The sequence below is a fragment of the Eutrigla gurnardus genome, assembly GCF_963514095.1.
Source record: "Eutrigla gurnardus genome assembly, chromosome: 5".
NCBI classification, from domain to species: Eukaryota; Metazoa; Chordata; class Actinopteri; order Perciformes; family Triglidae; genus Eutrigla; species Eutrigla gurnardus.
The window spans coordinates 1171916-1191440 of NC_139919.1; the positions used below are offsets into that span (position 1 = coordinate 1171916).

Below are 19525 nucleotides of genomic sequence, written 5' to 3' on the forward strand. Positions count from 1 at the left end.
ATATACCGACTAGTACCTGCCATATTCTGTTCATGATCACAAAATGGCAAAAGGAGCAGTAATGCATTTATTTCTATTATCAAATACTTTAATACTGGATGCTCATCATAATAGTAATAACATCCAAAGCTTCATTTAATGCGTAGCTCTAAAATATGTACTCGCCTGTTCAAAAAACATTCAGGCAGTAAATGTGCAACCCAACTCGGGGTCCTTCAGCGGTGTATGGTGTAACATGTGTTGGATAATTCCTTCTAGAAGACGCTTCGCAGTTCCTTTGCGGTAGCGGTTCTGCTGGACCTGAGCTCCAACGTTAGTGCTCCTCGAGACGCCTGGAAGCTGACAGACACCCGGACATTTTGCATCTCTTAGCTCGTTTTCGCTGTTCAGTATTTCAGGGACATTACATTTTGACGCTACGCACCTTTTATTACATTCCGTTAGCCTGTTACCCGAGTTGTCAAAATGTGGAGTGTCGCCAGAAGATTGTCAAGGACTTTCCCGACAAGGCACTGTAACGTTTCAAGAAATGTATCCACTTTGATTAAAAAGGTGAGTTACAACCCTATTCGTGTAAGAAGTAATGTCTACGCTAATTTTTACCATAGTTATTAGACCTGAAACGCATCCGGCTAGCTTAGCATGCTAAACGTTTTAGCTCGAGGCCAGTTTACTTAACGTCGTTACAGTTACGATGCCATTTGTAGAGAGATACCTAGAAGCGGCCTGTGTTATTCGCCTGGTATAATTAACATAAATATGAAGTCGTGTTAAACAATGTTACCCTTCTCTGTCCATTGTTACTTAGAATACGAGTTCACATTTACAGTGATCAGGTGATACCCGAGGTCTGGGGCTAAGGTAACAGCCTACATTTGAGGTCGTAACTCACGTATCTAATTAAATACGCACAACATGATGTATAAGTTATAACTTTGTTGGTATCTCATTCACTGGATTTAAGGCCGCATATGTTGTAAGAAAGAACGTCACTGGGGGAGAAAACAAACCAGTGACCTTCAATGAGGTGTCTCCCCCCAACATGCTGCAACGTTTCTCACATGTTCCTAAATTGAATTAATACATTCATAACGTATTGATTGTCCCCAGTATAAGTTGTGCTGCTTCCTAATATTTCATTTAGGAGATTATATTTGCACACATGAACTATGTTTTAACATTTTACCAGTTACACATGTAACTTTATGGCATTATTTATGTTGTTTGTGGTCTATTGTGTTTTTTCATCGTCTGATGGGAAGGCCTTAAAGGGACTTAGGGCAGGATCAAGAAATAAGACTCAACAGTGACACGACGGCCGTTAGGGTAACTGCAGCCATCTGCCAAGCCGGCGCGGTAGCGCGCACGAACTCTTCAGTGCAGCTGATGCTGTGACACGGTTATTTATTTACTCGCTGTTCACGTGACTGTTTACTACAAGCCCTCCGCACATGCCTCCGCGGAACTACGTTGGTAGCATACATCTGCGAACCGCATCATGTCAAGCCACGAAGTAAGTAAACAAGTGTTTATTTTAGTGTAACTTTAGGATGACGAATTGCCGCTGATAAAACCTTCGTTTTCTTCTTGGTATTACTTTTTAGTGGACTTTGTGTGGTGGTGGGTCGTTTTCCGGCCGAAGCAGAGTCCATTACTACACATACAGTACTTGAGTCCACCGCGCTTGTCTTCTTCTGGTCTCCAAGCCGTCGAGTACGCGCATTCAGCGTCATTTGACGTCACGTCCGCCGGACTGCGCGGGAAATTCGGACCACGAATTGCAGTACATCATGCAGCACACAGCCTGTTCAAGGCAATGGGGAGATATGTGTGTGGTCTCATTCTTTTTGGTTTTGAACGCTTCATCACCCATTAGCATTAAAAGACTTAAAGTGAATGTTTATTTTTTCACAAATCCTGCCCTAAGTCCCTTTAAGTTCAACTTTATTTTTTGCCGTATCATGTAATGTGTAACAGAATTCTTCATGACAGGAGAACAAAAACTGACAGCAATTTGCCTGTCACTCATGTCACCTAAATCACTGGCGATGAGTCGGGGCTTAACTCCATGCAGACACAAACGTTGTGAAATGAATCATGGCTTAAATAACCATTATTGCTGCTTATTACATGTTGTGGAATTTCCAGATACACAGGGTAATCAAATGGAGCCCTGATGTTCAAAACATCACCCCATTGATCATTAAGTCAGGGTTTGTTAGGACTGTCCGCAAGACACCTAGCAAATTCCTTCTAAAAGGCTTGTTTTCTGAATTGTGTTTGGATCGATCGGAGGTAGGCTATGCTAACACTGTATCTGTTCCAGGAACCCTTAACATAACGTCATCTAGGCATAAATGTGGCAGTGACCTTGTTGTTTGTACTATAGACAGTCTCTGGTTTTTACACATAGCTCCGGGGTGCAGTCAAATAGTCTATTTTCTGAGGAAGGTTCCTAACTGAAGAAGTGACCCGGAAGTAAACAAGTGGCCGCCATGATAAGAGTCGTTCGGATTCTCTAAATGCAAAGGAAAGGAGCTCCAATGCGTCCTTTCAGAGCTCCTTTAGCATAGGATGCAACGGACCTTCCTATACGAAAGGAAAGGAGATCACGCCGACCCACAATTCTTTGCGAGAGCAACATTTAAAGTGCTGCACACTTTGGCCATTCATGAAAACAAACGATATGTGCATTTGCATATTTAACAATTACTTTCATGCAGACATATTGGAATTGTGTTACTAAATGAGTGTGGATAGTGATAATGATTGAATGGTATTTTTTATTTATTTAAATCATGTTACAAATTTGACAGAAACTAAACTAAAACCACAAATGAAATGTAAAAACCTTTAGCTGAAAAGTGAACCAGCTGTTTAATATTGTAGTCTATTATTGTAGTTTCTCCAGCATAGATGCACGTCAATCACCGATGCCGAGCATCAGCTGTCAATCATCAGCAGCATTATAAGGACGTAGCTTAGTGAAAGTCTGGTCAGATTCTCTGAGCACCGCGGTCGACCTTTCCTAAATCCTTTTGAGTTCTATCGCCTTTCCTTAACCCTGTGATGTTTTCCCCAGAGATCAAGCAAAAGGAGTTAGGAATAGGAGTTAGGACCACATTTTGACTATTCGACTGCAACCCAGGTCTTTGTATGAAATGTAAATTCCCGGTGTGCAGCTTGATAGTCTTATGGCCTTTGCACACAAGTTTTTTTTTTTTTTTTTTCACATGCGTTTTTTCATCTGTCATCTGATACAATTTTTTATTTTATTATATGGACCTAACACTTATTTCTATTTTTCCGCTCTAACTTTATTGGCAATATGTTGTGGTTCATTTCCTTCGACATATGTACTTATTGTAAGTCGCTTTGGACAAAAGCATATGCTAAATGCCCTAAATGTAAATGTTATGCAGAGAAACCTTGCACACCGAGTCTGATGCATTTTTTTATATATTTATTGTAGTGTTGTCACGATACCAACATTTTGGTACCGGTACCAACATGTATTTCGATACTTTTCGATTCTATTCAAATAAAAAGAGAATGCAAAAAATGTCATTACTGACTTTATTTTAATAGAAAATATTAGAACAATAACATATTAATCAGTAAATAAAATAAAATACCACAAAGACAAGCTTTTCTAATGCACACAATTTTAAAATAATGCATGTATGCATTTTACAGCTCTGGAAAAAATAAGGGACCACTTCAGATTTATTGTAAATCAGCATGGCTACATGTATGGCAAAAAGTTTAAAATCACTGTGAAAATATGAATACAATAATATAAATGTAATAATATAATTAGGGCCGTCAAACGATTAATTTTTTTAATCGAGATTAATAGCAGAATTTCCATAGTTAATCGCGATTAATCACATTTTGAATTGCATGTTTAAAATTCTGTTATTTTACATTTCAAGGCAATTTTAATGTAAAGCATTTCTTACCATAATTGTGAGTGTCATAATTGGGAATCAAATGAACACAAAGAAAGAATTTCCTTTTTGACCTTTTGTATTTTCTTTCAAAAAAGTGCCATGTAGACCAACTTATACAATGTCAATGTCAAATACAGTTTTCAAATTAGAAAAAGAGCTATATAGACCCACTTGTCTACTTCAAAAATACATCTTAAACAAAATGCTACAACAGTGTGGTCATGAAACCATGACTTAGAGGTAGGAAACAACATCCAAGTATTAAGAGGAATAAAGTAACGTAGTGCTTACTTTGAGACATTCAATATATATGCTACTTCAAAAATAAATAAAAATAGCACCATTAGCAAAACATTCATACTAATCCTAACTTGAAATAACAGCAATCAAGTGATATGTAACACTGGTGTGAAATTTGTACTTTGCTTATGACAAACAGCCAAAGTAGGATATCTGTAACATTTTCAAGTTTCAAATGAAGAATGTAACCCTCATAATTCACCTGTACTGCACAGGGCTGAACAAACAATGTCCTAATAACAGTAAAGTGAAATGAAAAAAACTGCACTCATTAGACATAAGATTCAGAACTCTCTGAGTGCTAAGTTTTCACTCCTATTTATTTTCTTTGAGCCAATTGCTAAGGCAGACCAGTCTGGTGACATTATCAGTGGACAGTGCTGCTCTCTTCTTTTGCACGATGTGACCAGAGAGTGAGAACAGTCTTTCACACGGTACCGTCGTTGCAGGTGTAGCCAGATATTTCTGTGCCAGAGGTGCCAAGCTTGTGTAGGCCCCTGCATGTCCAGACCACCATTTCAATGGACAGTCCTCTATGGAGATGCTGGGCTCAGCTCTGTACCGATCCACAGACATGTCAGATGCTGGGTCCCCTTCTTCATCTGAATCTGATGCAGCTAACAGGAGGTTCATCTTCTTTTTAGGTGGATCTGGCTCTGTTTCTCTGTGAGGCTCAGGCTGCTGGGCATTCTGTTCTTTAATGAACTTCCAGACTTCCTCCCTTTCAGATCTGGGAAGGCATTTCAGATCCTTAAATCTGGGGTCAAGGGCCGATGCCACTTTCAACCACTGGACATTGGTGCTTTCTTTTCGCTTTGACAGGTCAGATGTGAAGGCCGCTTTAAACCGGAGCACATAGCCTGGATCATCGTCAGAAGCCTCCATCACCCGGAACAAATAGCACAGTGCAGGCAGGACCACGGAGCAGGATATGTACTGTTCTCCTCCCAAAAGCTCAGTCACATACCTGCCATGAAAAATAAAGTGCAATTAATTACCAGTTATAAAAGGGAGACAAATAAGGAAGTCCTGCACATTGTTAAGCTCTGGAGAAATACAATTTAGAGCCTAACAGTGTGTAGGCCATCCTCCTTTTCATCTTGCAGTGTTTTTTTAAATTCATTATAACCACCACACCTGTTGAAACTACAACAGCAGCATAATTTACTTTATGCAATAAATAACCAGCGATCAAAGAGTAATAAATCACTTTCATTTTCAACAAAATAAATTCAAAATATTTGTTGTTGTGATTTTTTTTTAAGTAGCTTACCTGCACGGTTCAAGAACTGCTTCAAGTTTTTCTATCTTCTCCAGTTCAGCATTAGTCAGCATGGCTGGTGTGCTTCTTTGCTCATGGAGCTGAAGTGTAGCTCTGACTGCATCCTTGTTTTTGAGAAGCCGGGTGATCATGCTGAGAGTTGAGTTCCACCTGGTGGAAACATCTTGGATGAGAGGCTCCTGTTGCCGTCCAGACTCCTTTTGTTGTCGTCGCAGTTCTGCTGCATTTGCTGGACTCTGCTTAAAATGTCCGACCAGTTTCCGGCATTTTGCCAAGACATTCTCGAGACCACTGTCACGGATTGACATTGTGATCGATCTTTGTAGACTGTGCGCAATGCACGGCATGTGCTCGTATGGCAGGAGTCTTGCTGCTGCTGTCAAATTCCGGGCACTATCGTGCCAATTGTCGTCACCTTACCCGCAACATCCCACTGCTCCGCAACTTCAGAAAAATGTTGGGCCCATGTTTCTGCGAAGTGCCGTTCTTCTGTATGTTGAACCGTTAAAGCAAACGAGTGCAATTTCCAGTCAGTGTCTATATGGTGAGCAGTAACTCCAAGATAATTTTGGTTACTCACTGACGTCCAATGATCCCCAGTTAATGCCACAGCATTTGCATTTTGCAGGAGGCCCATTTTAGCTTCTTTCTCAGTTTCATAAAGCTCCTGTATGCGTGTAACAATTGTTCCCCGGGACGGTAAGGTATACGCCGGGTCAGAACATGTCAACCTGATAACATCCCTTAGACCTGAGTCTTCTACGATGTTGACTGGTCTGCAGTCAATTGCCACCCATTTCGCGATTGCTTTGGTTAACTTCTTCGACGTACTTTCATCCAAGGGTCTGCGGCGACTCCCACACTCCAAAATGGTACTTTGGTGGAGCCGAGGCTCGCTTGGCTGGGCTACGCCGGTTGCACCTGGGTGTTTAGCGTAGAGGTGGTAACTCAAACTCGACGTACTCCGGTGATAGTTAAACTCCGTTTGACACGGGTTGCATTTTACTTTTGACTTGTCAACTGAACTTTTGACTTGTCAACTGAACCGTCTGGAAGTTTTTTAAAGTTAAACAAGCCGTTCAAAAGTCCAGTAGCACTCTTTCTTTCCATCACCGCGGTAAGTTTACTGCAGGAGGCCACTTCAAAGCATGACCTGAGCAGTGTTTCCCCTACCATTGTACAGGCCTGGCGGTGCGCCAGGCCAAGGAGAATATACCAAAAATAAGCCACCTATCAATTCATTCATAAATCAATAATCATTTACATTAGGAGCGCCTCCGCGCAGCACAGTAGACTTGCTCCGCAAGACGCGCGGCCGCAACAATCCTCGCAGCGCGCTCCCGCTACTTTTTTCTTCGTGTAGCCTACTTTACGCGCTTGATGTTGTTCTGATGCCGCTCCGCCTCGTTAAACCACCACGATGTCGCTTTCTACTTTGAAAACACGGAACGTTGACACTGTATTTTGATAAGCTGTTGCACTCTTCAGACTCGTGGTGTGAGCGGAACCGGTCCATAGGGTCCATAATATTTATTTTATTACATTACATTTTTTTATTTTTACATAATAAAAATGCCGCTGTGTGTCTCCGTCCAAAACCCGCTGCGCTCGCGCTGCCTGCTCGCACAGATCCGCTCGTGCGCACATGCGCTGATGCAGGTCGAGTGTTGTCGAGAAATATAAGCAGAGACGGCGCTCCTTAAAAACAACATCACGCCATGTGTGTGTAGTATTAGGACGTGATGACGTATGTACAACCGGCCAAAGCCCGTTTGCCCCCCCTCCCCGGGAGGGGGGAGAGGATTGTTTTTGATAAGATGTGGAACTTTGAGTTAACTGCTGTTGAGTAAACCTATAACTTATATTTTACTTGATAAAATAAGACAATATATGCACTCATATGTCGTTGTAGTGTTTTAAAGTATCTGTAGCTATTAATGTGATGCTCATCATTTTCCAGCCATATTTTTCCGGCCCCTAATTTTGGATCATTTCCATCAACCAGCACCTTAATAAGTCACTCTCTCCTTGTGATCTTGAATACACTCTGGTTGAACAAAAATGTTGAATGCAAATATAATAATTGCAGAATTGCAGACTGCTTGCTGTGCCACCTGACTTAATCCAACTGCACCAATACACCATCCGACACGTCTCGTCTGTTTAGGGTTTTTTCGGTGGGTACCACCGGGCCTGAAAAAAATTCTAGGGGAAACACTGCCTGAGCATGACACTGCTACAGCTAGAGGTGCCGTCTACGGGTGAATAGAAGGGACAAAAAGGCTTGCGAAATTAAAATGCGATTTAAAAAAAAATAAACGCGTTATGGACTGCATTAATCTCATCGCGATTAACGCGTTAGAGCTGTTTTGTTATATTATATTTAGGGCTGTCAGCGTTATTTTTTTCTTCCAGAGCTACTTCTGTTAAGAGTGAAGGGGGTGGCGCTTGCTTTTAGCACTGAATGTGGCTTTTTTTTTTTTTTTTAAATGACCTGTCGTTCCCTGAGCTCAGTGTGCAGGTCTGGGGGCTTGTCCTTTAAGTGTTTGGCTAAGTCGGATGTGTTTCCGCCGTTAGCCATGCATGTTTTTAAACACTTTTTACACAGTGGTGCATCGGCGTTAACTGCCTCGCCTTGCGCATTTGTTTTTAAGCTAAGGTACTGCCATATCGCACTTTGCGCCCCTGGTTTGTTCACAAGTTGCGGCGTGGTGACGGTTGCAGCAGCCATTCTCCTCTCCGTGCTTCTCTCTCTTCCTCCCTCCCCCCCCCCAACGTCTCTGCTCTCTCCAAGCTTTCCTCCCGCTAAGTTTGTTGCTACAGTCCACGCTGCTCGCTAACTTGCTAGCTGTTTCCTCCGGCTTGCTTGCTTTTTCTTTTTATCTCCCGAAGCTCCCACTCGCTCCTCGTCCTCTCAGCTGTATTTACAACGCGGTGACGTCACATGGCGAGTTCGCTGCCGGCGGCGCTGCAAGTACTGGTCCCGTCCAAAAACAATATAGTACCATTTTAAATGCCTCAGTACCCCGGTACCAAATTAGTACCGGTATACCGTGCAACCCTAATCTATTGCGAAAACTTGCCATACAAAAAGACATCTAATAGCTGTGCAACTATCCTGATAGAGTCCAAGTGTACTTCAGGATGTCGGGTTGTCCAGTTTGCAGCAGGTTTAAAAAATGTTCAAAACATTTGACATTGAGCCAAACACCGGACTGGACCGGTATACCAACTTGTGGCACTTTCCACAGAAGTCCTTCCCGAGTTAAATATTAGGGCTTGTTTATTAGGCCGCTGGTCATGTTACTCGTTAAATGAGCGTCAGAAATCCGATTAGCTGGAGGCTTCAAAACAACTATGAAAGGTGAACCTGTGCTCATCTTGCATTTTTACATGACTCTTCAACTGCAAGCGAAGTTGCTGTGCATCATATATTGGTGATACAACGGTGGCCCTGTCCCGGCAACTACCGGCTTTTTATTTCTTCAGATCAATGTTCTCAGCTTGTTTAATTCTCCGGTGGCGCATCTTCAAAAAGTCCAAGTAAACAAACACAACGTCCATAGTGGCATCCCCCTCTCATGCTGGCCTCTGCTTGCATCTTTATACTCTCTAGACTAGGGTTGTCATGATACTAGAGCTGTCCCAAACGATTATTTTTTTTCTAGCGATTATTTTCTCTATCTAAAAATAAATTCAGTTATTGATTATTTCACATTACTTGATCAATATAACTATTCACACAATATTGATATGAAACATTTCTTGTTAACATTTCAATATTTAAACATTTCTTTAACATGCACTTGGCACAAACTAATGAGACCAACAATTCAATTAGGGATGTCCCGATCCAGCTTTTTGCACTTCCGATCCGATACCGATATTGTAGCTTTAACTATCGGCCGATACCGATACCGGCCGATCCAAGCATGTATTAAAGATTAAAGATGCCGGTTGATGGAAATGATCCAAAATTAGGGGCTGGGAAAATATGGCTGGAAAATGATGAGCATCACATTAATAGCTACAGATACTGTAAAACACTACAACGACATGAGTGCATATATTGTCTTATTTTATCAAGTAAAATATAAGTTATAGGTTTACTCAACAGCCTAATAGTTCATAGAAATTCAGGTAGAAATAGGTTAACTCAGAGTTCCACAGCTTATCAAAAACAATCCTCCCCCCACAGGGGGTCCCTTGCTTTGCATTCACACTGCTCCAGCCCAAAGGGGCTTTAGCCCGTACACACGTCATCACGTCCTAATACTACACACACAATATGGCTTGATGCTGTTTTGAAGGAGTGCATATATTTATCGACAACACTCGACCTGCATCAGCGGATCTGTGCGAGCAGGCAGCGCGGAAGCCGGTCCGGTTCCGGTACCGGTCCGGTTCCGCTCACACCACGAGTCTGAAGAGTGCAACAGCTTATCAAAATACAGTGTCAACTCCGTGTTTCAAAGTAGAAAGCGACATCGTGGTGGTTTAACGAGGCAGAGCGGCATCAGAACAACATCAAGCGCGTAAAGTACACGAAGAAGAACGTAGCGGGAGCGCGCGGCGAGAATTGTTGTGGCTGCGCGTCTTGCGGAGCAAGTCGACACTGTGCTGCGCGGAGGCGCTCCTAATGTAAATGATTATTGATTTATGAATTAATTGATAGGTGGCTTATTTTTGGCATATTGTTTTTATGGCCTGTACAATGGTAGGGGAAACACTGGACATGCACACAAGTCCGTCTTGTTGTTTAGGGGATGCTGGACAGGTCGCGAGGTGTGCGCTAGGTGTGCTGGAAAACGCGGACCGGAATTTGGGGAAAAACGGAAAAAAACTGGAATGGATTACCTACATCGGTCCGCTGGAAAACACGGACCGGAGTTTTGAAAAAAAACTGGATCGGGATTTTCCCGTGCAGGCCGATCCGATATCCCGAGGCCTATAGCAGCTTAACCAAGAGCTGGCTCAGGGCAAACCTGAGCCAGCCCTAGCTATAAGCCGTGTCAAAGAGAAATGTTTTAAGCCTACTCTTAAATGTGGGAACAGTGTCTGCCTCACGAACCAGAACCGGAAGACGGTTCCACAGAAGAGGAGCTTGATGGCTAAAAGCTCTGGCCCCTGTTCTAATTTTGGAGACTTTAGGAACTACAAGTAACCCTTTATTCTGAGAGCGTAGTGCTCTAGGAGGACAGTAGGGTTTAATGAGCTCTTTAAGATATGATGGTGCCTGTCCATTAAGAGCCTTGTAAGTGAGGAGAAGGATTTTAAATTCTATTCTGGATTTTACTGGGAGCCAGTGCAGAGAAGCTAATACAGGAGAAATTTGATCCCTTCTTCTGGTTTTAGTCAGAACACGAGCTGCAGCATTCTGGACCAGCTGGAGAGATTTAAGAGATTTATTGGAACAGCCTGATAATAAAGAATTACAATAGTCCAGCCTTGAGGTAACAAATGCATGGATGAGTTTTTCTGCATCTTTTTGAGACAGCATTGGCCTAATTTTAGTAATGTTACGCAGGTGAAAGTAGGCTGTCCTCGTGGTTTGTTTAATATGCGAGTCAAAGGACAGGTCCTGATCAAAGATAACTCCAAGGTTTCTTACAGTAGCATTTGAGGCGATGGCAATCCCATCAATAGTCGCTATATCTTTAGACAGCGAGCTTTGGAGGAGTTTAGGCCCAAGTACAATAACTTCCGTTTTATCGGAGTTTAACATCAGGAAATTGCAGGTCATCCAGGATTTTATGTCATCAACACAAGCCTGGAGTTTAACTAGCTGATTGGTTTCTTCAGGCTTGATCAATAGATATAACTGAGTATCATCAGCATAACAATGGAAGTTTATAGAGTGTCCTCTAATAATGTTGCCTAAAGGAAGCATATATAAGTTGAAAAGAATTGGTCCGAGCACAGAACCTTGAGGAACACCGTATTTAACTTCAGTGTGCCTGGAGGATTTTTCATTGACATGCACAAACTGAGATCGATTGGATAAATAGGACTTAAACCAGCTTAATGCGGTTCCTTTGATGCCAATTAATTTTCCAGTCTATATAATAGAATCTCATGGTTAATGGTGTCAAATGCAGCACTAAGATCTAGCAGAACAAGTACAGAAACCAGTCCTTTGTCAGAAGCAATAAGAAGGTCATTTGTAATTTTTACCAGAGCTGTCTCTGTGCTATGATGTACTCTAAATCCTGACTGGAAGTCCTCAAGTAGACTGTTATTGTTGAGAAAGTCACACAGCTGATTGGCGACTACTTTCTCAAGGATCTTAGAGAGAAAAGGAAGATTTGATATTGGTCTGTAGTTTGCTAAAACCCCTGGATCTAGAGTAGGCTTCTTAAGAAGAGGTTTAATTACAGCTACTTTAAATGACTGTGGCACATAGCCTGTTAATAAAGACACATTGATCATATCTAATAGCGACGCGCTAACTAAGGGTAAGACTTCTTTCAGTAGCCTGGTTGGTATCGGGTCTAGGAGACAGGTTGAAGGTTTAGAAGAAGAGATCATTGACGTTAGTTGGTTTAGGTTGATTGGAGAAAAGCAGTCTAAATATATATCAGGTCTTAATGCTAGTTCTAAAACTCCTGAGTTTGAGGGTAATGCGGTTCCAATTGAAGGCAAGATGCAAGTCATTTTGCTAGAATTTTATCAGTCGTTACAAGTCGTTACTACTAAGATCTCTAGGAATGCATGGCTCAGTAGAGCTGTGACTCTTTGTCAGCCTGGCTACAGTACTGAAAAGAAATCTAGGGTTGTTTTTATTTTCCTCTATTAAAGATGAGTTGTAGGCTGCTCTGGCATTACGGATAGCCTTCTTATATATTTTAAGACAGTCCTGCCAAACTAGGCGGGATTCTTCCAGTTTGGTGGAGCGCCAGATGGTTTCAAGTTTACGCAATTTTTGTTTTAATTTACGAGTTTGGGAGTTATACCAGGGAGCTAACTTCCTATGCTTTATAGTTTTCTGTTTTAGCGGAGCAACAGAGTCGAGAGTCTGACTTCGACTCTGTTCGTTCGCAGTAGGCTTCCAGATTCATCTATAAGAGAATCGATCTGGGAGGGATTAAGATTAATATAAAAGTCCTCCGTTTCATTAAGACATGGAAGTGAACTCAAGACTGGTGGAATTACTTCCTTAAACTTAGCTACTGCTCTATCCGATAGACACAGAGAGTAGTAGCTTTTTCCTAGAGGAGTGAAGTCCAGCAACAATAATTCAAAGGTTATCAAGTAATGGTCAGATAAAGAAGAATTTTGAGGAAAGATTATTACGTTTTCGATTTCAACGCCATAATATAAGACGAGGTCGAGAGTGTGGCTATGACAGTGAGTTGGTTTCTGTACACTCTGACTGAAGCCAATAGAATCTATTAATGAATTAAATGCTACACTAAGGCTGTCATTTACAATGTCCACATGGACATTAAAATCCCCCACAATGATTACTTTATCTGATTTAAGGACTAAACTTGATAGCAACTCAGAGAATTCAGATAGGAATTCAGAGTATGGACCAGGAGCACGATACACAATAACAAACAGAATTGGCTGCATTGTTTTCCAGTTTGGGTGCGAAAGGCTGAGAATCAGACTCTCAAATGAGTTATAATTTAGTTTTGGCTTAGGATTGATTGACAGGCTTGAATCAAAAATGGCTGCAACTCCTCCTCCACGTCTGCTGCCTCGTGTATTAATATGGCTGGGAGGACTTCATCACGCAGCCAGGTTTCAGTCAGGCAGAATAAATCAATATGATTATCTGATATTAAGTCGTTGACTAATACTGCTTTGGATGAGAGAGATCTAATGTTTAAGAGTCCACATTTAATTCTCTTATTTTGTTTTACTACATCGGAAGTGCTAATTTTTATTAGGTTTTCATGTGAAATCTCTCTTCTGTTTGACCTAATTAATTTGGTCGGTCGGGGGACAGACACCGTTCTTATGTGGTTTTGGTTTTGGGTGGGTGACTGCTCTAAAAGAGGCGCAGAGAAGTGTGTAAGACTGCAACTCTGCTTCCTGGTCTCAACACTGGTTTGTCATGTTCTAGGACTACCAATAAGATCAGCGATGTTTCTATATCCATCCAAAGTGGGGTGGATGCCATCTCTCCTGATCAGACCAGGAGAAAACTACGGAGTCCGACATCGTTTTTGCATATTCGCACACCGAGCCAACATTAATTTTAGTGACCTCCGATTGGCGTAAACGGGTGTCATTAACGCCGACGTGAATAACAATCTTACTGTATTTACGTTTATCCTTAGCCAGCAGTTTCAATTGAGCTTCGATGTCGCCCGCTCTGGCCCCTGGGACACATTTGACTATGGTCGCTGGTGTTATTTTCACGTGTCTCACTATGGAGCTACCAATGACCAGAGTTGGCTTCTCAGCGGGTGTGTCGCTGAGTGGGGAAAATCGATTGGACACGTGAACATGGTGGTAAACCGTGGGCGTCGGTTTAGAACTATGCCTCCTTCGGACATTCACCCAGCCTCCCGGCTGCTCTGGGTTTGCCGGGGGACGGCTAGCTGCTACACTATGTCGGTCCGCACCGTGTACAGCTAGCGTCAGCTGGCTGGTTACAGCGGCAGCCGACAGAGGATTGTTGGTGCGGAGCCTCGCTTCCAAATCATTTATCCTCGCCTCCAAAGCAAAAAGTTAACTAAATTTATTACATGTACCGTTATCAGTAAAGGAGGCAGAGTAGTAGCTGAACATCAGACACACCGGGCAGGAGAGAAGAGAAGGAGGACAGGGAAAGAGAGAAGCCATCGTAGCCGCTAGGCTAGCTGTTGCGCTAAAGTAGCTAGCAGAGAACGCGTAAACAGCAAATTTAGCGAGGCAACTCAGAGATTGAGCGATGTGTCTGCTGAAGCAGGGATAGCGTGTGCTTAGTTTAAACTTGGCGGTAGTAAGCCGCTGAACAGGGAAACTACGTTAAATTAACAGAGTTAGGCTAGAGAGAAAAACACAGCCTGTAGCGACTATCATGGAGAAACAGGAAATGACGCAAAGCGCTTACCGTCAGAGAAGTCTCGCGAGATCTCCCTCATCACAGACAACAGTTTCTTCTTCTGATACTTATTTTTGTTATTGGCCTGTTGTTGTTGTTGTTGTTGTTGTTGTTGTTATTATTATTAATTAGGGCTGAAACGATTACTCGAGTAACTGGATTACAAAATTACAAAATTATTGTTCCACACGGACCGTTTTGGAGGAAGCCAGGGCTCCAGCGTGTACCAGCGCATATGCGACCAAAAATCAGTGAAGTGCGGCTAAATATGTTCCTTGGTCGCACCGGTGCTCCGCACATTCAGTGGATCTGTTTATGTGTAGTGTAATATCCCCCCTGCAGCATACAGAGATTAATCATTAATGAGATTAATGGTCTGAGCCAATCAGAGGCCGAGTAGGGGCGGGCCTTCGTCTCTGGTTGGCTCTGACCCCGGTCTCTTCTTCGCTGAATGTTTGTGAGGACTTGAACGTCAAAAATGAAGACAACTGTCGATCGTTTTTTCGGACAGAAAGTTGCTTTGTCCGTAACACCTGTCTCCCCTCATTTAAGACACCGTAAGATACCGGTCCTGTCTCACTGTCTCCCCTCACACCGTAAGATACCGGTTCTGCCTCACTGTCTCCCCTCGCACCGTAAGATACAGGTTCTGTCTCACTGTCTCCCCTCGCACCATAAGATACCGGTCTTGTCTCTGTCCGAGCCGGTGTTGTGAACCGGGCGGTCCAGTCAGGCGTAGTTTTAAGAACCAAGCGGACCGGTTGGGCGTAGTTTTAAGAACCGAGCGGCCCACCCCTAAAAGGTATGACATATGACTATGAAGGATTACCTACCTTACCTATAAATTATTCACAATAAAAGTACTCCTTATTTTGTTATTTTTAAAGCTTTTATTGTGAAGCGGCAGAAACCAGAAATGTTGGGTAACTTAACACGAGTCCTATTCAGCTGAATGAACACGAAACGGTAAAAATAAAATAGACGTTTTGTGAAAGTACTAACGGAGAAACTAGACTTCAGAGCACAGAGTTCCAGTTAGAAGCTACAAAGTCCTGAGAGCGGAACACAGAGACTTTAAATGTCTTTGCTGCTGAGACGTGATGAGTCTCACACAGAGGGGAGAAGGGCGGCTGTCCCTGGTCTAGGGTTGCACGGTATACCGGTACTAATATGGTACCGGGGTACTGAGGCATTTAAAACGGTACTATATTGCATTTGGACGGGACCGGTACTTGCAGCGCCGCCGGCAGCGCCCGCAACAGCGCGGCGAACTCGCCGCGTGACGTCACCGCGTTGTAACTACAGCTGGGAGGACGAGGAGCGAGCCGCAGCTTGGAGAGATAAAAAGAAAAAGCAAGCAAGCCGAGGAAACCGCTAGCAAGTTAGCGAGCAGCGTGGACTGGGGCAACAAACGGAGCAGGAGGAAGCTTGGAGAGAGAGAGCGCACGAGCGAGAGAGCACCAGAGAACGCGAGCGAGAGAAGCACGGAGAGGAGACTGGCTGCTGCAACCTTCACCACGCCGCAACTTGTGGACAAACCAGCGCCGCAAAGTGCGATATAGCCGTACTTTAGCTTAAAACAAATGCGCAAAGCGAGGCAGTTAACGCCGACGCACCACTGTGTAAACGGTGTTTAAAACATGCATGGCTAACGGCGGAAACACCTCCGACTAGACAAACACTTAAAGGACAAGCCCCCAGACCTGCACACTGAACTCAGGGAACGACAGGTCATTTACTCAGGAAGAAAAGCCACATTTAGTGCTAAAAGCAAGCGCCACCCTCCTTCACTCTTAACAAAAGTAGCTCTGGAAGAAAAAAAATAGAGCTGGTTTATTTATATTATTATATTTTATATTATATTTTCACATTTTTTAAATTGCGTGCATTAGAAAAGCTTGTCTTTGTGGTATTTTATTTTATTTGCTGATTAATATGTTATTGTTCTAAGATTTTCTATTAAAATAAAGTCAGACATTTTTTACGTTCACTTTTTATTTGAAAAAGTATCGAAAAGTATCGATAAGTACCGAAACACATGTTGGTACCGGTACCGGTACCAAAATGTTGGTATCGTGACAACACTACCCTGGTCACTCCGCCCCGCAGGAGCTGCTGCTGAGACAGCCAGACACGCTTACGAACTTTATTTAATGTTCGCTTGTTAGCGCCGCTCATGTCTCACGTCTATGGTTGCCTGTTAATATTACTTGAGAAAAAATATCAGGCCAGGCCAACGGGAAACTTCTCGGTGCTCCCAATGGCCAGTCCTGGCCCCATTACCCCCACCACTGGACTGGAGTGTGGGACGAAGAGTTAATCTAGTTGTTTGGGACAACACGTTGACGTATTTGTGTAGTCGATTACATCGATGAGTTGTCCTAGCTACACGATACTAGAATTTGAAAGTCAATACTGATACCAAGGAAAATACTCAATACCATATTTGATGTAGAATGTAGAAACATTTTAATAAAGTTGTCCAATGTAGTACAACAAAAAAAATTTAACACAATAACATAACTTAGCCTAGCGAGCTAACAAGTTGCAAATCAGTGTCTGCAACGACTAAGTGTGCACTCACTCACTGCTACTAAAACTGCTTTGGAAGAGATTTAAACATATTGTAATGTATATCGTGCATTACCTAAAAAAATTGGGATATTATTTCTAATAATACAGCCCTATGTAACAGCTATGTCATTTTTATTTATTCATGACCAGGGGTGCTGGAGTGGCGGATTCCAATCAGATGCTCTCAGAGCCCAGGGGAGCATCTGGGTCAGGAGAGACTATGCGTGAGTACCAGCACAAAACCTAAGATCTTGAAGTAATGATACGTCACCGTTAGTCACTTTTAGGTCATTCTAGTCAAACTTGTATAATAATAATTATAACAACAAAAACAACTATCTCTTCTGTGTTGTAGGTCAGAGGCCATCAAGGGTGCAGTCATTGGCATTGACCTTGGGACAACTAACTCATGTGTTGCTGTCATGGATGGGAAACAGGCCAAGGTGAGGATAAACAAATGCATCACACTTTTGTCCTGGATAATCGAGAATGTAGACATGATAACTTTTAGTTCTGTATGTTAAAATGTATGTAAGGTTAAATGTTGAGGCCAGTATACACCGTGAGAAATGCTTGTCAGATAGTCTAATCGTTTTGAAAGGGCTTCTCTCTCAATTGCATTTAAATTCATTTTACCATGTTAATGTGGCTTCAGTATAGCTCAGAATCTCTGCCCTACATATGTTGCTTTATATAAGGGTCCACATCCAGTCACACACGCGCACACACAATTCAGTTATCAATAACATTTTATTTCTGGCGCCCGTTCCAGAAAGCAGGTTCAACAAACTCTGAACCTAACCCTGAACTCTGAGTCAACCAACTCTAAGATGGGCAACTCTGAGTTTTCGCTTCCATAACAGCAGTTCTGAGTTAGTTCAATCAACTCTGAGTAGCGTCTTGTTGGCTCCTTCAAGCCAGGACCTCCAGCATGTCCTGGGGTGGTTTGCAGCCGAGTGTGAAGCAGCCGGGATGAGGATTATAGCACCTCCAAATCTGAGGCCATGGTTCTCGACCGGAAAAAGGTGGCTTGCTCCCTCCAGGTCGGGGGGGAGTTCCTGCCTCAAGTGGAGGAGTTTAAGTATCTTGTTCACGAGTGAGGGAAGGATGGAATGTGAGATTGACAGGCGGATCGGTGTAGCGGCTGCAGTAATGCGGTTGTTGTATTGGCCCTTCGTGGTGAAGAGAGAGCTGAGCCGAAAGGCGAAGCTCTCGATTTACCGGTCAATCTACGTCCCTACCCTCACCTATGGTCATGAACTTTGGGTCGTGACCGAAAGAATAAGATCCCGGATACAAGCGGCCAAAATGAGCTTCCTCCGCAGGGTGGCGGGGCGCTCCCTTAGAGACAGGGTGAGGAGCTCCGTCACACGGGAGGAGCTCGGAGTAGAGGCGCTGCTCCTCCACATCGAGAGGAGCCAGTTGAGGTGGCTCGGCATCTGTATCGGATGCCCCCTGGACGCCTCCCTCGGGAGGTGTTCCAGGCATGCCCCACCGGGAGGAGACCCCGAGGAAGACCCAGGACACGCTGGAGTGACTGTCACCCGGCTGGCCTGGGAACGCCTTGGGGTCCTCCCGGAGGAGCTAGGGGAAGTGTCCGGGGAGAGGGAAGTCTGGGCGTCCCTGCTCAGGCAGCTGCCCCCGCGACCCGGTCCCGGATAACCGGAAGAAAATGGATGGATGGATGGATGGATGGATGGATGGATGGATGGATGGAACTCTGAGTCATAATCGTGAGTTACGCGCGTGCCTGCCAACTCTACAAAGCCATCATCAATGGAGCTCCGATACTACGATTCACCATGGCAACCTGGAGAGCGTTATTAGATATTACATATATATTATTATAATATATATATTAGAGTGTTTATGTAGAAAACGAGCTCATCCTTAGAAAGCAGAGCAACGTAACTGCAGCAAACTAGAGACAGTTGTCTTGGCGGACATTTACGGCCCGACTTAATGTGTGTAACTGAATGAAACATTGATTGGTCTAAAGGTGGTAAGTCTTTATTTTCTGCCATGCAGAGCGATACTGTGGTGTAACGGTTAGCAACGCTGCCTACGGTGCAGGCGACAGGGATTCGACTCCTGTAGATCTCAAAGAAGCGCAATGAACAAATATTAATTTTTATGTAGGTGTAATCCCCCAGGCACAAAAAGAAACTGGCTTCAGCTGAAAATTAAGCATAAAAATATTGCACAAATATGTAGACTAAGGCATATGATTTTAATCATATTTCACATATTAAACAGTAAATATAAGCGTCTATTTCAATAAAGACATGTCCTTTTTCAGAAAACTCCCATTCGCAAAAAAATCTTAAGAGCTCTGCAAAGAATCTGCGTTATGTCCGCGATATGAAATGTCGAAAATGT

General features: G+C 43.1%; 1 protein-coding gene across 1 annotated transcript in view; it reads left to right on the forward strand.

The window, feature by feature from the left end:
* The first annotated feature begins 239 nt into the window (after positions 1-239).
* Positions 240-19525, forward strand: part of hspa9 (heat shock protein 9) — a 39590-nt gene continuing 20304 nt past the window's right edge. The window contains exons 1-3 of the mRNA XM_084009551.1: positions 240-552; positions 17297-17370; positions 17502-17589. Coding sequence (XP_083865677.1) covers positions 466-552; positions 17297-17370; positions 17502-17589 — 249 coding nt within the window. The 5' untranslated portion in view covers positions 240-465. The remainder of the gene's footprint in view (positions 553-17296; positions 17371-17501; positions 17590-19525) is intronic.